This window comes from Papio anubis, chromosome 1 (assembly GCF_008728515.1).
Source record: "Papio anubis isolate 15944 chromosome 1, Panubis1.0, whole genome shotgun sequence".
NCBI lineage: Eukaryota > Metazoa > Chordata > Mammalia > Primates > Cercopithecidae > Papio > Papio anubis.
This window is the reverse complement of record NC_044976.1, coordinates 110,926,119-110,944,533: the sequence shown is the minus strand read 5'-3', so window position 1 is coordinate 110,944,533 and position 18,415 is coordinate 110,926,119. Positions and strand designations below refer to the sequence as shown.

At 37.8% G+C, this 18,415-nt stretch overlaps 1 protein-coding gene across 26 annotated transcripts in view; it reads left to right on the top strand.

Moving 5' to 3' along the window:
* ST7L (suppression of tumorigenicity 7 like) overlaps positions 1 to 18,415 on the top strand; it is a 99,976-nt gene that overhangs the window by 19,825 nt on the left and 61,736 nt on the right. For all 26 annotated transcript variants that reach the window (XR_002515623.2, XR_004176903.1, XR_002515625.2 and 23 more), the window contains 3 exons: positions 2,223 to 2,338; positions 9,016 to 9,094; positions 17,464 to 17,618. Coding sequence is in view for 22 of the 26 variants with exons in the window: in XM_017945883.3 (XP_017801372.1) it covers positions 2,223 to 2,338; positions 9,016 to 9,094; positions 17,464 to 17,618 (350 nt within the window). In the remaining 4 variants the exon portion in view is untranslated. The remainder of the gene's footprint in view (positions 1 to 2,222; positions 2,339 to 9,015; positions 9,095 to 17,463; positions 17,619 to 18,415) is intronic.

Here is an 18,415-nt window from a genome sequence, read left to right as displayed (position 1 = left end):
GTAGCGCGATCATAGCTAGCTGCAGCCTTGACCTCCTGGGCTCAAGCAATTCTCCTGTCTCAGTCTCCCAAGTAGTTGGGACTACAGGCACATGCCACCACATCCAGCTATTTTTTTTTTTTAAGTGAAAACAAGTTTATTAAGAAAGTAAAGAAATAAAAGAATGGCTACTCCATAGGCAGAGCCCACATCCAGCTAATTTTTAAAAAATTTTGGTAGAGGCCGGGTATGGTGGCTTACGCCTGTAATCCCAGCACTTTGGGAGGCCGAGGCAGGAGAATCACTTGAACCCAGGAGGCAACAGTTGCAGTGAGCTGAGATGACGCCATCGCGCTCCAGCCCAGGTGACAAGAACAAAACTCCATCTCAAAAAAAATTTTGGTAGACAGGGGTCTTTCTATGTTGCCCAGGTTCATCCCAAACTTCTGGGCTCAAGTAATACTCCTACCTTGGCCTTGCAAATCATTGAAATTACAGGCATGAACTACCACACATAACCTGTGTTTAATTTGATAATCATAAGAAACATTGCATCAAACCATGTTTGTGATATGTATAAGTATATATTAGGCTCCTGGTTTATAATACATATAAGTATTTGTGATATGTATAAGTATATATTATATATGTGTAAGTATATATTAGGCCCCTGGTTTATAAAAAGCCTTTTTCAAAGAATTTGTGGCATTAAGAAAAAATTACCAGTGTCGTCGTATTCCTGTGCATGATTGCTAAATTTCAAAATTTGAGGATGCATTAGAAAACATCACTCTGAATGTAAATTGTGCAACAGTAGAGGGTACTATATTTTTATATTGATTTCATAGTGCCACTTCCTATTTTCACTACTGTGTCCATTTCTCTTCTGGTTTTTAACTCTAAATGAGAAAACATCTTTTGAAACTTATGAGCAAAGATACTTTACTTTTATTTTGAGGAGTGCTGTATTTTACCTAGAAGTAGAATGGGGCATGTTATTTAACTTACTGAATAAGAAACATTATGTTTCTACCATGTACAGGCACTGTGCAAAATGATGGAGATACAAAAATGACTAAGCAATGGCTCCTGTGCTTAAAGACTTGATAGTGTAAGATAGTGACATCCTGTGAAGTGAAAGCTAGGCTTTTATGAAAGATGCCATTAGCCTGTATTAAGGGATACCTGTAAGAAACAGGTCCTTGAATCTCTTACTGTGTTTAATCAAAGTTTGAGGCTATTTGTTGTATTATACAGTTTCCATTTCCTGAAGATCTTAAAAAGAAATGTGTGTGTGTATATATATAAAATTTTTTTTCTTGAGACTGAATCTCTCTCTGTCACCCAGGCTGGAGTGCAGTGGCATGATCTTGGTTCACTGCAATCTCCTCCTCCCGGGTTCAAGTGATTCTTCTGCCTCAGCCTCCCTCCCAAGTAGCTGGGATCACAGGCAGCCCATACCACATCCAGCTAATTTTTGTATTTTTAGGAGAGACAGGGTTTTACCATATTGGCCAGGCTGGTCTCAAACTCCTGACCCCAAGTGATCCTCCTGCCTCAGCCTCCCAAAGTGCCAAGGATTAAGGTGTGAGCCACTGTGCCTGGCCTAGGATAAATTTCTTAGTATCAGGAATTCTTATGCTTCTTTTGAATGATTATTTTCTCTTAATGTAAAAGTATAACTTCTGGGTATACATTTCATATGTTAGCTCCATTTCAGGCTTCATTTTATGTCCCAATTCCCAATCCTTAATTTTCGTTTTACTGAGTCTTCTTTTTTTTTTTTTTTTTAAGTTAAAAAATAGAGACAAGATCTCGCTATATTGCTCGCTCAGGCTGGTCTTGAGCTCTTGGGCTCAAGTGATCCTTCAGCTTCAGCCTCCCCAGTAGCTGGTAGAGACAGGCCTCACTATGTTGCCCAGGCTGGTCTCAAACTCCAGGTCTCAAGTGATTTACCAGCCTCAGCCTCCCAAAGCACTGAGATTACAGTCATGAGCCACGGCACCCAGCCCAATTCAATTTTCAAAAGCAGTTGTTTATTGAATATTATTTTTCTATTTGGTCTTTGACGTTTTATTATCATACTCTAAGTAGTTTGTGAGGTTATCTTTTGTTTTACTGATTGTAAGATTTTAAAACATCCAAATGTGTAGCAGTATATTTTTGAATTTAAGTAGTGTTTGTTATAGCAGATAGATGCTATCTCATGTTCAATTTAAATATTTTGTTGTGTTTTGGTAAAGATACACTTGGGTGACTGGTAAAGAGCCACTTACATACTGTGACATGAACCTGTCAGCTCAGGATCATCAGACCTTTTTCACCTGTGACACAGATTTTTTACGTCCTTCAGACACAGGTATGTATCGTATCTGTTCATAGTATAAACAGTGATCATGAAGATGATTTTAGAAGTTCTTTAGAGTTGTTTATTATAATATACAGAGTTATTTAGTTATTTGGCTTTGAGTTGTTTATATTATTGATAAGAAACTCAGATTAAATTATGACTATAAGCTAGGTTGATATACTGCTTTCCTTATAAAGAATTTAAAATATTTCATATTTCTTTTACTACTTCAAAAACCTTTCAGATCAGATACAACAACTGCTTTTCCAGAAAACAGTGTACCCTGTTTCCGTCTGGGAAATGAACACCTGCAATTATACATAAAATAAAACAACAGGTCAATGTATAAACATTGGAGAATGGCATGTAGAGAAAACCAGAATATATTTTGTTTTAGTTGTGAGTTAGAGATGCATATAAAGTGGTAGAAGATCATAGAAATTTATGTGTTTAGTTTTCTCCAAGTGCTTATCTATAGAAGAGAGTATTGAGACTCTCAATTATATGGCTTAAAGACAGGGCTGGTCAGGCCGGGCGCGGTGGCTCAAGCCTGTAATCCCAGCACTTTGGGAGGCCGAGACGGGCGGATCACGAGGTCAGGAGATCGATACCATCCTGGCTAACACGGTGAAACCCCGTCTCTACTAAAAAATACAAAAAACTAGCCGGGCGAAGTGGCGGGCACCTGTAGTCCCAGCTACTCGGGAGGCTGAGGCAGGAGAATGGCTAAACCCGGGAGGTGGAGCTTGCAGTGAGCTGAGATCTGGCCACTGCACTCCAGCCTGGGTGACAGAGCGAGACTCCATCTCAAAAAACAAACAAACAAAAAAGACAGGGCTGGTTGATTGATTGATTTCACTCTGTCGTCCAGGCTGGAGTGCAGTGGTGCAGTGATAGCTCCAAGTAACCTCAAACTCATTACAAAACATTAGGATTACAGACATGAGCCACTATACCCTGGTCTGGGATCTTTATCAAAATTTTTCTTCTACTTTGAATGAACTCACCCTCCTTATCCATCTGATGAGTTACTTTTTATCCTTCATTATCCAAATTAAAAGTCACATTTTCTAGAAAGCCCTCTCTGGGATCCCTTGTCACAGAATTAAACATTTTGTTTTCTGCAATTCTGTACTACATAGTCCAAACCTCTATGAAGTAACTTTAATTTATTCAGCCACAAACATTTATTTGTTAATGTTATATTGCTTTCACGTTTGTCTTTGCTACTAGGGTATGAACTTTCAGACAGCAGGGACTATATTCTCTTCATCTTTGAATCTCTATTATCCAGCACATTGCCTGGCGTAATGTAAATATTAATATTTATTCTTTGAGGAAAGTATGAATGGGCTGGGCACGGTGGCTCACGCCTTTAATCCCAGCACTTTGGGAGGCCAAGGTGGGTGGATCACCGGAGGTCAGGAGTCCGAGACCAGCCTGGTCAACATGGTAAAACCCCGTCTCTACAAAAATATAAAAATTAGGTGGGTATGATGGTGGGTGCCTGTAATCCCACCTACTCGGGAGACTGAGGTGGGAGAATCAGTTGAATCCCGGAGGTGGAGTTTGCAGTGAGCCAAGATTGGGCCATTGCACTCCAGCCGGGGCGACACAGTGAGACTCCGTCTCAAAAAAAAAAAAAAGTATGAATGATTGAATAGCCTAGATGTCACAGAGGTCTTAAGCAATTTCACTAATAATAGCCAATACTCGTCTAGGCTTACTATGTACCAGGCACTATTCTGAGCAATTTATAGAAATGTAATCTTCCCAGTCACTTTATGAGATAGGTAGTATTATGAGCCCCATTTTAACAATAAAGGAACCGAAGCAAAGGGGGATCAAGTAATATGCCTTTAATCACACAGCTAATAATGATAAAACCATGTTTCAAACTCAAGACTGGCTGTTAACCACTACACTATTACTGCTTCTACCCACCACAAAATCACTGAAGGGTCTGAAAAACAGCCAGTTTCCTGCATTAAAATGAGTTCCTAGTGATTTATCTTTGTTAGATTAAATACGTTAAGAGTGGATGATAGGAAAGCCAAGGATCTTTGGTATGGTTATATAAAATGATTTAATTGCAGATAAAGGAGTAAAAAGAATAGATTTATGTTTATATGCTTAATGTTTATATTAATGGCAAAAGGATAGGTGTTGGGGAAATAACAGCAGTACAATATCAGTGCTGTATGTTAACTTTAAGGGTTGAGTGATTCTGGAAGTTAGGTCTCACCACCCTTTCTCTCACAGCCCCTCTCACAGAGTGACACTGAATTGCAAACACCAGCAGGCTTTTAAAATAGCAATCATGGCTATCTACTGAAGGTGTGGTATTAAAACATTTTTATTTGAATATCTCCTAAAAGAATTTTGAAAAAGAATGTGTCCCTTCACACATTTTTAAGTTGACATCATAAGGTTAAATAATCATAGAGAATGTAATTTTTTACGTAGTGCAAAATACAGACATTTAAAAATAATATTATACCCTATATTTCAATATGTGTTATGAAATCAAATGATTTAATGCCCACTACAATCCACTGAAAAATACATGAATAGGCCAAGGACAGTGGCTCATGCCTGTAATCCCAGCACTTTGGGAGGCCGAGGTAGGAGCATCCCGTGAGTCTAGGAGTTTGTCAGCCTGGGCAACACAGTAAGACCCCATCTCTACAAAAAAGTTTTAAGATTAATCAGGTGTGATGGTGCATGCCTGTAGTCCCAGCTACTTGAGAGGCTGAGGTGGGTGGATCTCTTAAGCCTAGAAGGTTGAGGCTGCAGTAAGCTACGATGGCACCCCTGCACTGCAGCCTGAGGGACAGAGACCCTTTATCTAAAAAAAAAAACAACCAAACAAACAAAACAATATGTAAACAAATTCTCTCTCTCTCTTTTTTTTTTTTTTGGAGACCAAGTTTCGCTTTTGTTGCCTAGGCTGGAGTGCAATGGCGCAATCTCGGCTTGCCACAACCTCCACCTCCCGGGTTGAAGCGATTCTCCTGCCTCATCCTCCTGAGTACCTGGGATTACAGGCATGCGCCACTATGCCTGGCTAATTTTGTATTTTTAGTGGAGACGGGGTTTCTCCATGTTGGTCAGGATGGTCTTGAACTCCCAACCTCAGGTGATCCACCCCGCCTTGGTCTTCCAAAGTGCTGAGATTACAGGCGTAAGCCACCGCACCTAGCTTACCAAATGCTCTTTAACAGTAGTAAATTTTGTCTTTTTTCTTCTTGAACACATATCTGTTTTACATCCCTATGTAATTTTATTACCATTGTTTCATGCTGTAGAGTCTGGTATCACACTTCCATCCTTTTCTACAATAAAACATTCTAATGTAATTTTTAAAAATTTGAATTGCATTTGACTGTAAGGTTCTAAGTGTTATGATGTGCTTTCATTATATTTCTGTCAAATCCTTAGAGCTACATATTTAGCTCTTTAAACTTTGTGGAAGGTTCTGTATATAATCTAATTGACTGGGTGAGTTCTCATTGTCAGTTCTATCAACCAAATCATATTTACTTTCTGACAGAGAAGTCTGACTTCACTTTTCAATTTAAATAAACATATTAATATGCCTCCCCATGACAACTATCTATCTTCTGAATTCAGATTCTAAGATAGAAAGATAGCTGTGTCTTGGAACTTTGCCTAGAACTTACCACTTGGCCAAAATAAGGCTTCACTGCATTTATTACTCCTTGCTAATGCCTGCTTTGCCTTGATGTGAGGGGACCTTCCCTTAGGAGAATCCGTTCTTTGATAGTAAGTAGGGAGGGGTACTAATGAAACTGTTAAAAATTGTTACCTTTCCCTTCTTCATTCTGTAATATACCTGAATACAGGGCCAGAATACTTTCTTTCCAATGCCAAGCTTCACTGTTAAATAAATAAAAGGCAGGAATACTATTATAGGATGCCTTGATTAAACATGGCTGCCCCCAACCCAAACTTTGAATTGTCCCTTTGGCACCTGGAGATTTTTACACTATAGGGCATTACACCTTGTAAGATTCAGGATGAGTAAGAAGTAAGCCTTTTGTGTGTTTGTGTGTTTTTTGTAAAATAAGAGAAAGGAACATATCTTCGTGGGGAGCGGGTATAGGAATTGTGGTTAGGTAGGATAGGGAAACCAGAGAAACATTCTTTGGTAGATCAGTTATAGGAAAGAGTGATCAAGTTGAAGCTTTAGAAGTTGATTTTCTTAAAACCGTGTATCCCACTTGGTCCTTTCTAAGTTTTATGTACTTCTATAGAGGTGTGTCTAACCCCAGCTAAAGGTTGAACTCAAGTCAGACAGAGTGTGTCTATGAATGATCTTCAGAAACAGACTGTTGATTCCATATTAATCTTTTCAGACCCTCACATAAAGGTCATGATTTATATCAGTAGTTTTATTTTCAAAAATACAAATGTGTATATATGTGATGTGGCAAATTTCTCTTGACTTACTGTCATCAGTAATAACTAAATTAGATTTTGTTCTTCTTCTATTAATTTATCTGAGGCAGAGAAAAAACATATCCAGAAGGGCCCAGTATTGTTTTTTGGATTTTTTTCTTCAGCATTTAAAAATCAGGAGATTTTACATTAAAATCTGAATATGTGCCTTTTGAAGGTTGAAAAATGGGGCAAAATTGAACCTGAATTTACACTTGGCAGTAATAAGATGAAACTGAGTTGTGGCTCTCTCCTTTAGACAGTGAATATGCTTTCAGTGCACTCATTTATGTTTAATGCCTGGCATTTGTAGGCATTTACATTTATGACCCCTGACCTTACGATAACTGCTGATCTGTTTTGTGCTTGTTAGCATATTAGAATGTTATTTAACTTGAAAAATAGATAAATTTGAGTGAGTTGCTAATTGCTTATGTTAATTATATTCAGCATATCAAGAGCCCTTAAAGAGGACAATTGAATACCAAATCAGCATTTTGTTTTAAATTACTCCTAAGCCTTATTTTAGAAAAAAATATATACATTTTCCCCCCATCAACTTTATTTCTCCTTTCCGCTTAGGCTTAGGACTGCTTTGGTTTTGAAGAATACTCTTGAAAGGCTAGGTAGAGCATTTGGAAACAAAAGAATAAGATAAAATATTTAAAGGTGAATTAGACAACCTCACTAGAAATTTAAAAAAACACAAATGAAAATGAGATAAGTTTCAGATATTAAATTAGCAAAGATTGGTAATACTGTGTTAAGTTGTTAAATTAGCAAAGATTGATTATACTGTGTTATACAGCCTGAAAAAGTATAAATTAATACAGTCTTACTGCAGAGTTTGAGGGGTGTATATCTGGAATCTTTTTTTTTTTTCTTAACTTCCCAAACTTATTACATATCCAGAATCTTTTAAAATATACATATTTTAGCCAGCGATTCTACTAGAAAGGAAGTATTTAATTAGTTATGAAAAGACACATACTGAAAGATTGTTATCACAATGTTTTGTATTACCAAAAAATTTAGTATACTTAATTGTCCATCAAAAGGGAATTGGTTAGATAAATTAGGATATGTATTTAATATACTAGAGTACCAAATAACAGTTTAAAATGTTAATACAAATTCAGTGTTAAAATTTGACTTGTAAATATCATATAACTCGTAGAAGACAGCCTATCATCAAAAATTACAAGTCTAACATTATACATTATTTTAATGTAATATTTAGTGTTGCAACAGAATGATGTTCTTTTACTGCCCTGTATCAAATGGGTGCTGACTTGCATCAGTTTGTCAAGTTCAAGAAGCATTAGGTGTCAGTTAGCTGGTGACATGTTTGATATAAGAAATGTATTTTTGTTATACAAATGGAATATATTGACTCCTTTGCTAAGCCAAGACTAATATTTTATTTCCAAAGGAAAATTCAAACATTTTTCACATTATTCTTCCTGGACAGTTGCAGGTTTTGTTCCAAAAGCAACACTCATAGGTTCTCTATTTTTCTTATCAAACTTGAAATGGGCCAGTTAGTCTTCTGAGTCTACTTTATTTGTTTGCTTATTTAATTAAAGAAAACTTTACTTACTGTGAAGTCTTCATTTTGGTACAGTAAATTGGTAGCAAAATTAATATTCCAAAGAAATCCTAACTCAGGTCTTTGTTGAATCCTGATAGAGGCTGACATTTTCTAGCAGTACTATATTCTAATTAATTCATTTTTTTTCCCTTTTACACAAAATGCAATCCCATACATTCTTCGTAGAGTGAATCATTCATTAGACAAAGACTTTGTTATTAAGTTTTTGTATATTTTTATTTTTTGCAGTTCCATAAAACCTTTTCAGAATGATAAAAGTAGAACTGTAATATTTCATATTGATTATAATGTGATGTCACTTAAATTCAATGTTAACATGCATTTATAGATATATAAATGTTCATATATAATAATGATATAATTAACTTGTTTGAGTACCCTATATATTGTTCAAATAAATCAGAGAAAGAATATATTTTTATTTTATGTGAAGCTTCCAAATTTAATATAAATTTCTCGTATGGATAAAGTGAACTAATAACCTAGTTTCTTGTTTTGTATGTTTAAGAATATGTTATTTAAAGCTTTGTTTACTCCACTAGCTTATTCTTCATACATTTTGCAGATTATTTGTTTACCATCTCATCCACTTTATGACATATTTTTTCTACAGTTATGCAGAAGGCCTGGAGGGAAAGAAATCCTCCAGCTCGAATCAAAGCAGCCTATCAAGCTTTAGAATTGAACAATGAGTAAGTTTGAAATATATGGAAAGTAAATTTATTTTGAAGGAAACCAAGACAAATGATTTTTATATCTCCTTTTGTCTGTTCCTAAGACACTTGGAGTCATTAGTCATTTCCCTTTTGCATGTTATACATATTTAATAAAAATTTCGGTGTTTGCCAACATCTGTATTTTGCTTCTGAAATTGTAAATCTATATATGCTTTTGAATAGAAATTATGCTAGAAGTACTTTTCAAAGTGGAGAATGCTCATGGAGAATGGTGATAGTACTTTATAGTTAAAAGGGTATTAAAATACTAATATACTTATGCACCTGTTTTAATTTTTTCATTTGAATCATTCACTTGAAGCATTCAATCTTGAATACTTTAGTTGTTAATGGACTTGAAGCCATGAGAAGGGAATTAAAAATAAGTAAAACATAGCTCTATCAAGTTTATTTTTTTCCATGTTAGCTGCATTTTTTATAGTTTTGAACTTTTTATATTTTGAAAAGGCAAAATGTAAAATCATAAGACAACTTAATCTTTACAAGGAACAGATCAATAAATACTAATCTAATGCAGACTAAATAAATACCAACAGTGAAAATATGGTTCCAGTTGGGGTTTATCAAGGAATGCTTCCTGAATAATGTAAATTTGGAGTTATTCCCTGAACCTTCTCCCCCCAGTATATATGTTATCCTTATTAAGAAGACCTTCCCAAGGTGGAGCAAAAATGGCAGAGTAAAGAATGCCAAAATAATAAACTGGCAGAAACTGTCAGGATAAACTTTATTTTATTTTTTTATTTTTTATTTTTTTTGAGACGGAGTCTCGCTCTGTCGCCCAGGCTGGAGTGCAGTGGCCGGATCTCAGCTCACTGCAAGCTCCGCCTCCCGGGTTTATGCCATTCTCCTGCCTCAGCCTCCGAGTAGCTGGGACTATAGGCGCCCGCCACCTCGCCCGGCTAGTTTTTTGTATTTTTTAGTAGAGACGGGGTTTCACCGGGTTAGCCAGTATGGTCTCGATCTCCTGACCTCGTGATCCGCCCGTCTCGGCCTCCCAAAGTGCTGGGATTACAGGCTTGAGCCCCCGTGCCCGCCCAAGGATCAACTTTATTAAAACTCTGGAAACTAATCAAAAGTTTACAGTAACCTAGTGAATGCTTAATCAAGGGGAAAAAACACCCGAATCTCTCTAAGAAAGCTTTGTAGTGTTTTATTTATCCTGGCCCCATCCCTCACTCCCTAGCTGAGTGGCAGTCTTGAAGACAACAGAGTACATTCCAGGGATAGGTTTCTAGTACCAGAGGAAGTTGAATGGACCTTATTTTCAAGGAACTGTGGTCGTTTGTTTTGACTTGTCTGTTGGCTCCCTGAAGCACTAGCTCAAAGGGCTTGCTTTATTTCAGCTTACTGAAAGAAGAGAGTCCTCAACTTCAAAACCCTCCCAGAACTGACATAACTACACTCTGGGTCATTGTTAAAAACATTTAAAGGCAAATGCATTAGCTGCTGCTGCCTGAGGCAAGGGATAACAGGAAGGACAAATAGTAGACAAACCAGAAAACTTGTGAGCAAAGTCTGAGGAATTAGATACTTTGAGGAAAAAAGACTCTGAAAAGCTCCCACACATTTCTGGGAATCAAGGCCCCACACACAGCCAGAGCTGGGGACATGTTCAGAAAAGACTTGAGAAAGTCCTAAGCTCTCAAGTCTGCCTAATCTTCATGTTCTGCACAAGTAGGAGGTGAAAGCTAAGGCAGAGTTGTAAACTGTTTGACTGAATGTGAAGGTGTGCCCTAGCACCCACACAGAGCCCATTTGCAAATAGTTTTTACTTTTTGTGTTTTGTTTGGTTTTGGTCCCAGGTGTTTAAGGAAATCTCTATCGAATCACCAACTGACCACAAGGCTAAAATAGCACACGTGTCACTGGTCACACAGGACAAATAATATAGATTTTATAAAATGGGTTCAGAAAAGTCACTAAACAAACAACTGCAAAAGCAGCAACAACAAATCCTAGGGAGTAGAGAAAATTATATTTCTAGAGTTGTCAGAGTATAATATTTAAATTTCCAGTTTTCAACAAAAAATTACAAGGCATGCAAAGAAACAAGAAAATATGGCCCATACATGGAAAAGAAAAGAAATTAGGCTGGGTGTGGTAGCTTATACCTGTAGTCCCAGCACTTTGGGAGACCAAGGCAGAAGGATCACTTGAGCTCAGGAGTTTGAGACCAGCCTCGGTAACATAAAGACACCCTGTCTCAAAAAATAAAAAGAAAAGAAATTAGTAAAAGCTGCCCCTGTGAAGCCTAGACTTCGGATTAATAGACACAAAGCTTAAATCAACTATTTTAAATATGATCAAGGAGGTAAAGGAACCCATGATAATGGTATCTCACCATTACAGAATATCAGTAAAGAGGGAGAAATAATTAAAAGTAAATTAAATAAAATTTGGTAATTGAAAAGCATAACTAAAATGCAAAATTTATCATAGGGGTTCAACAGCAAGCAGATTTATGCAGACAGAAGCAAGACCAGTGAATTTCATTTAAGTCAATTGAGATTACCCAATTCAAGGAGCAGGAAAAATCAAGGAGTAAAGAAATATGACCAGAGTCTGAGAGAACTGTAGGATGCTATCAAGCATATCAATCTATGCAAATATGAGGGAGTCCCCAAAGGAGAGAGCGGAAAAGAAGACAAAGAAGCCGGGCTGTGGCTCGCCCAATCCTGTGGCACTTTGGGAGGCCGAGACGTGATGGATCACTTAGGCCAGGATCGAGACTATCCTACAATAACAGGGTGAAACCCCCGCCTCACTAAAAATACAAAAAAAAAAACTAGCCGGGCGAGGTGGCTTCTGTAGTCCCGGCTACTTGGGAGGCTGAGGCAGGAGAATGGCGGAACCTGGGAGGCGGAGCTTGCAGTGAGCTGAGATCCCGCCAACTCCTGACAGATGACCCCTGACCCTCAAAAAAAGAAGGAATACTTAAAGAAATCATAGCTGAGAACAAGATAATAACCCCTCAAATACAGCAACATATTAAAAATGTTATACACCCTGACCAGGTGGCATTTATTCATGGATGCAAGAATGGTTCAACATATGAAAATCAGTCAATGTAGTACAGTACATTAACAGAATGAAGAAAGAAACCACATGATTATCTCAACTGATGTAGAAAAAACATTTGACAAAATTCCCCATCATGATAAATATATGGAAATCAATTAATGTAATACTCCACATTAATAGACCAAAAGACAAGAACTACATGACCATCTCAATTGATGTAGAAAAAGATCTGACAAAATCCAACAGCATTTTATGATGAAAACTTTAAAAAACTAGGAATGGAAGGAAACTTCCTCAAGAACATCTGCATCTGAAAAATCTACAGCTAAATGCGTACTTACTGATGAAAGACTGAAAGGTTTCCCTCCACCATCAGAAAAAAGGCAGGATGTCTGCACTTGTACTTCTGTGTTACATGGTGTACTGGAGGTTCTAGTCAGTGCAGTTAGGGAAGAAAAATTTTACATGGCATCTGAATTGGAAAGGAAGAAGTAAAACTGTCTCCATTCACAGATGGCATAATCTTGTTTGTAGAAAATCTTAATCCACAAAGAAACTATTAGAGCTAATGAAAGTATTGACAAAATTGTGAGAAACAAAATCAACATATGAAAATCAGTTGTATGTCTATATCCTAGCAATGAATAATCTGAAAAGGAAATTAAGAAAACAATTCCATTTACAAAAGCATCAGAAAGATTTAAATACTTAGAAATAAATTTAATCAAGGAGGTGCAAGACTTGGATGCTGAAAACTATAAAGCATAAGTTAAATAAATAAAAGACATCCCATGTTCATGGATTGGGAGACATTATTGTTAGAATGTCAGTACTCCCTAAATTGATCTATGGATTCAGTGCAATCCCTGTAAAAATTTTAATTATCATTTCTGCAGAAATGGACAGGGCGATCCTATAATTCATATAGAACTGCAAGAGACCCTGAATACCAAAACAATCTTGAAATAGAAGCACAAAATTAGAAGACTCACACTACCCAATTTAAAAATTTACTGCAAAGCTACAGTAGTTAAATCATAAGGATAGACACCTAGATCAATGGATTCAAATTGAGATTCCAGAAATAAACCCATGTATCTATGGTCAGTTGATTGTTTTGTTTTGTTTTGTTTTGAGACAGAGTTTCATTCTTTTTGCCCAGGCTGGAGTTCAATGGCACGATCTCGGCTCACTGCAACCTCCACCTCCTGGGTTCAAGTGATTCTCCTGCCTTAGCCTCCCAAATAGCTGGGAATACAGGCATGCGCCACCATACCTGGCTAATTCTGTATTTTTAGTAGAGAAAAGGTTTCACCATGTTGGCCAGGCTGGTCTTGAACTCCTGACCTCAGGTGATCCACCTGCCTCGGCCTCCCAAAGTGCTGAGATTACAGGTGTGAGCCACCACACCTGGTCATGATTTTTGACAAGGGTGTCAAAACCATTCAATGGAGGAAAGAATAGTCTTTTCAACAATGATGTTGGAACAACTGGATAACCACATATATAAAAGCATAAAGGTGGTCCCTTACCTCATACCATATATCCCAATTAATTTAAAAATCAATCAATGACCTAAATGGAAGAGTTAAAACTACAGAACTCTTAGAATGAAGCATAGAGACAAATCATCACCACCTTGAATTTAGCAGGGGTCTCATAAATTATATCACCAAAAGCACAAGCAGCAAAAGAAAAATCAGGCAAATGGACTTAATCAAAATTAAAATATTTTGTGTATCAGAGGACATTGTGAAGAGGCAGAAATAGATTTGGGATTGCCAGGGATTGAGGAGGCAAGGGAGATGGGGAGTGGCTACTTAATAGGTACGGGGTTTCTTGTGGGGATGATGAAAATGTTCTGGAATTACATTGTGGCGATGGTTGCACAACTTTGTGAATACATTAAAAATTATTGGATTGTATACTTCAAAATGCTTTAAACTGTGAACCTTGTTATTTGAATTTTACCTCAATGTAAAAAACTAACATTCTTCAATGTAAGATTAATTAGGTATTCACATAATTAATTTCCTGAATTAGTATCCATATAAAATACTTTGAACAAATCCAAGAATGCTTTAAGGGGGAAAAAATCTTTTCACCTACAGCCATACAGTCATTAAAAATATATACATACATTCGGCCAGGTGCGGTGGCTCACACTTATAATCCCGGCCCTTTGGGAGGCCAAGGCGGGCGGATCATGAGGTCAGGAGATCAAGACCATCCTGGCTTACACGGTGAAACCCCGTCTCTACTAAAAATACAAAAAATTAGCCAGGCATGGTGGCGGGCCCTGTAGTCCTTGCTACTCGGGAGGCTGAGGTGGGAGAATGGCGTGAACCCCGGGAGGCGGAGTTTGCAGTGAGCCGAGATCACGCCACCGTACTCTAGCCTGGGTGACAGAGCAAGACTGTTGCAAAAAAAAATACATATATATATATATATATATGTACATACATTCAAAATATAAGCATATAATTATGGTTATATTTTGATTTATACCCATCTAGGTCTTTTAAAAAGTGCTTTTATTATGGTTATTTTATTTTATTTTATTTTATTTTATTTTTTGAGACGGAGTCTTGCTCTGTCACTCAGGCTGGAGTGCAGTGGTGCGATCTCGGCTCACTGCAATCTCTGCCTCCCGGGTTCCCGCCATTCTCCCGCCTCAGCCTCCAGAGTAGCTGGGACTACAGGCGCCCGCCACCTCACCTGGCTAATTTTTCGTATTTTTAGTAGAGACGGGGTTTCATCGTGTTAGCCCGGATGGTCTTGATCTCCTGACCTTGTGATCCGCCTGCCTCGGCCTCCCAAAGTGCCGGGATTACAAGCGTGAGCCACCGCGCCTGGCTATTATGGTTATTTTAAAACATTTCAATTGGTTTTTGGAATGACAGTCAGGAAGCCTAGTGTCTTTGGTTTTTGTTTTTGTTTAGAGACAGGGTCTTGCTCTATTGCCCAGACTGGAGTGCAGTGGTAAGATGATAGCTTCATTGTAACCTCAAACTCCTGGCCTTAAGCAATCCTCTTGCCTCAGCCTCCAAAGTAGCTAGGACTACAGGTGCACATAGCCACACCTAGCCAATTTTTAAATTTTTATTATTATTATTTTTTTAATAGAGAAAGGGTCTCATTGTGTTGCCCAGGCTAGTCTCAAACTACTGGCCTCAAGTGATCCTCCTGCCTTGACCTCCCAAAGTGCTGGGATTATAGCCATGAGCCACTGTGCCTGGGCAGGAAGGCCAGTGTTTGAAGCAGCAGTATATCTAACACTTCACAGGGATCTAGTGTAATGTAATGGAGAAATCTTTATTGATTAGTGAAATTGTTATATACTATAGGGTCTTCTTATTTAAAGGATGATGAAATGGTATGATTTGCATTTTCTATATCTGAAGAACGTTTTTTGTCCCCGCTTAATGATAGCTACCTGCCATCACTTTTGTTTAATGCTTGGTCTTGTACGTTTATCAATAATTTCTCTCCTCTTGCTTAGATAAGCACAAGTTATTAGAAATATAACGCAAGCCACATATGTAACTTTAAATTTTCTAGTAGCCACATTTAAAAAGTAAAAAGAAATAGGTGAAATTAATCTGAATAATGTTTTATTTAGCTATATTCAAAATATTAATTTTTTTTTTTTTTGAGATGGAGTCTCACTCTGTCGCCCAGGCTGGAGTGCAGTGGCGCGATCTCAGCTTGCTGCGAGCTCCGCCTCCCAGGTTCACGCCATTCTCATGCCTCAGCCTCCCGAGTAGCTGGCACTACAGGTGCCCGCTGCCGCGCCCGGCTAATTCTTTTTATTTTTTTTAGTAGAGACAGGGTTTCACGGTAGTCTCGATCTCCTGACCTCGTGATCCGCCCACCTTGGCCTCCCAAAGTGCTGGGATTACAGGCATGAGCCACCATGTCCGGCCCAAAATATTAAAATATTTTAACATATAGTCAGTACTTTTCTAAAATCTATTAATGAGGAACTTTACATTCTTCTAAGTCTTCAAAATTCGTTATGCATTTTTACACTTGCATCACATCTCAATTCGAACTCGTCACATTTCAAGTGCTCAATAGCCACATGTGGCTAATGCCTAGAATACTGGACAGTGCAGGCTTAGATAATCACAACTAGGACATTGTCTCTAGAAGAGATGGATTTGTTATTTCTGGGAATGGAATAACAACATTTTGTTTCTCTTTGTGGCCCCAAAACAAGAATTAGTTTATTAGCCAGGTGTTGACTTAAAAGATACAAAGAAAAGCCTCTGTGTTTTAGTGGGGTGAGGAAAAGCAAACTTGGCATAAGCATAGTTGTGAGGAATGAGGATAGGAGTGTAGGAGGAAGTACCTCAATTCAGAACAAGGGAAGTTATACTGCATAGTATTGTGGATAAGTCCATGGGTAGACAGGACAGCATGCAAAGGGGAGAACTCAGATTTGGGGAAAATGTCTAGTCCCGGAATATGTTTCTGAGTCAGATGTTAAAGGTGCCTAGTTGGTCAAGGGATTATCTTCCCAATCCTCACCCTCCCCATACGTGCCCCATGAAATGGATATCATAAAGTATATAGCAACTAAAAGCAGGTATGACTAACTGGGTGCGGTGGCTCATGCCTGTAATCCCAGCACTTTGAAAAGCTGAGGCAAGTGGATCGCCTGAGGTCAGGAGTTCTAGACCAGCCTGGCCAACATGTTGAAACCCCATCTCTACTAAAAATACAAAAATTAGCTGGGCGTGGTGTCGCATGCCTATAATCCCAGCTACTCGGGAGGCTGAGACAGGAGAATTGTTTGAATCCAGGAGGCAGAGGTTTCAGTGAGCCGAGATTGGGCCACTGCACTCCAGCCTGGACGACAAAAGCAAAATTCCATCTCAAAAAAAAAAAAAAAAAAAGCAGGTATGACCAGTAGAAGGTATATAATTCAGATAATTATAAATCTTCTTTTCTCCCCGCTTTCACAAAAAGAAAACACAGGACAATGGGTCAGAGAATGAGATAGAAGTTTAAAAACTTTGTTTTTTACCCCCCCCAAAAAAAAAACAAAACCCCAGAAAATAAAGAGCAGAGGGAAAAGATAAAAAAGTGGAAAAATTGTGGAATCAGATATAAAGAATATACCAGTGTGCCCCTCTTAAGGTAAAATATTGAATGAAGTGGTTTTTTTTTGTTTTTTCTTCTAAAGATGGAAAAAGTGTATGTAAGTAAATATGACATACAACAGAGGGACAAAACCAAGAGAAAATGCTTGCTTTATCATTTTATTTAAAATTGCCTTCTTGCTTTCTTCATAGCTGTGCCACTGCATATGTTCTACTGGCTGAGGAAGAAGCAACAACTATTGTAGATGCTGAAAAGTTATTTAAACAGGCACTCAAGGCAGGAGAAACAATTTATAGGCAGTCACAGCAGTGCCAGCACCAAAGTCCTCAGCATGAAGCTCAACTGAGTAAGCAAGTTTGAACTGGTTATTACTGTCTTTTAGCACCTGTAATTTGCTTGTGTCTTAACACGAAACAACAATAATACAAAACTTAATACATACAGGTTAGTTAATTTTCACTGGAAATAACTAATCTATTCATAATACCTACAAGCCAGTAAGACAGAAATGTGTATTAGCCAGAGAATGCTTGTGGAAGGGAATAGATCTGTTCAGGTTATTGAGAGAAGATGTGCTGCTCTGAGACTTAACAGTAATTTATTTCATGTGAGAATTAGGCTGGTCATTGCAAAAACATAACTTTCAGCATTCAGGAGAGCCTTCTAGTGATGATAAACAGCTGTTATCTTTATCCTCACCCTTACTCTAAGCAACAATAAAGGTACATTATTTGGTTTGCTCTTCAGACTGTGTATCTGCATACAGTGCTAGGGAGTGGCCCCTTTCACACCATCTGATTCTTAGCCCAAAATCCAACCTCATGCTTGGCATTGATTCTTTCTTTGATTTTTCTCCATGATGTGCTTGAGATCAGATGAGCCATAGCAACTGAGGTCCTTTCTGTTCTTAGATATGCTCTACCAGTTATGATTGAGATTTTATTTTACCAAAGATGTTAGAATCAGCGATGGTGCTGCTTCCTGCTATTTTTATGGCCAGAGGGTTTTAGTTTCATGATTTTGGCAAATAGTGGGTAATAAATTGAAATATGTTTATATAATGCATTATTTACTGGCAGCTAAGTTCTAAATCTTTTTTTGTGTGTAAATTAAAATTTGGATAATGTTTTTCTCCCTAAGCTA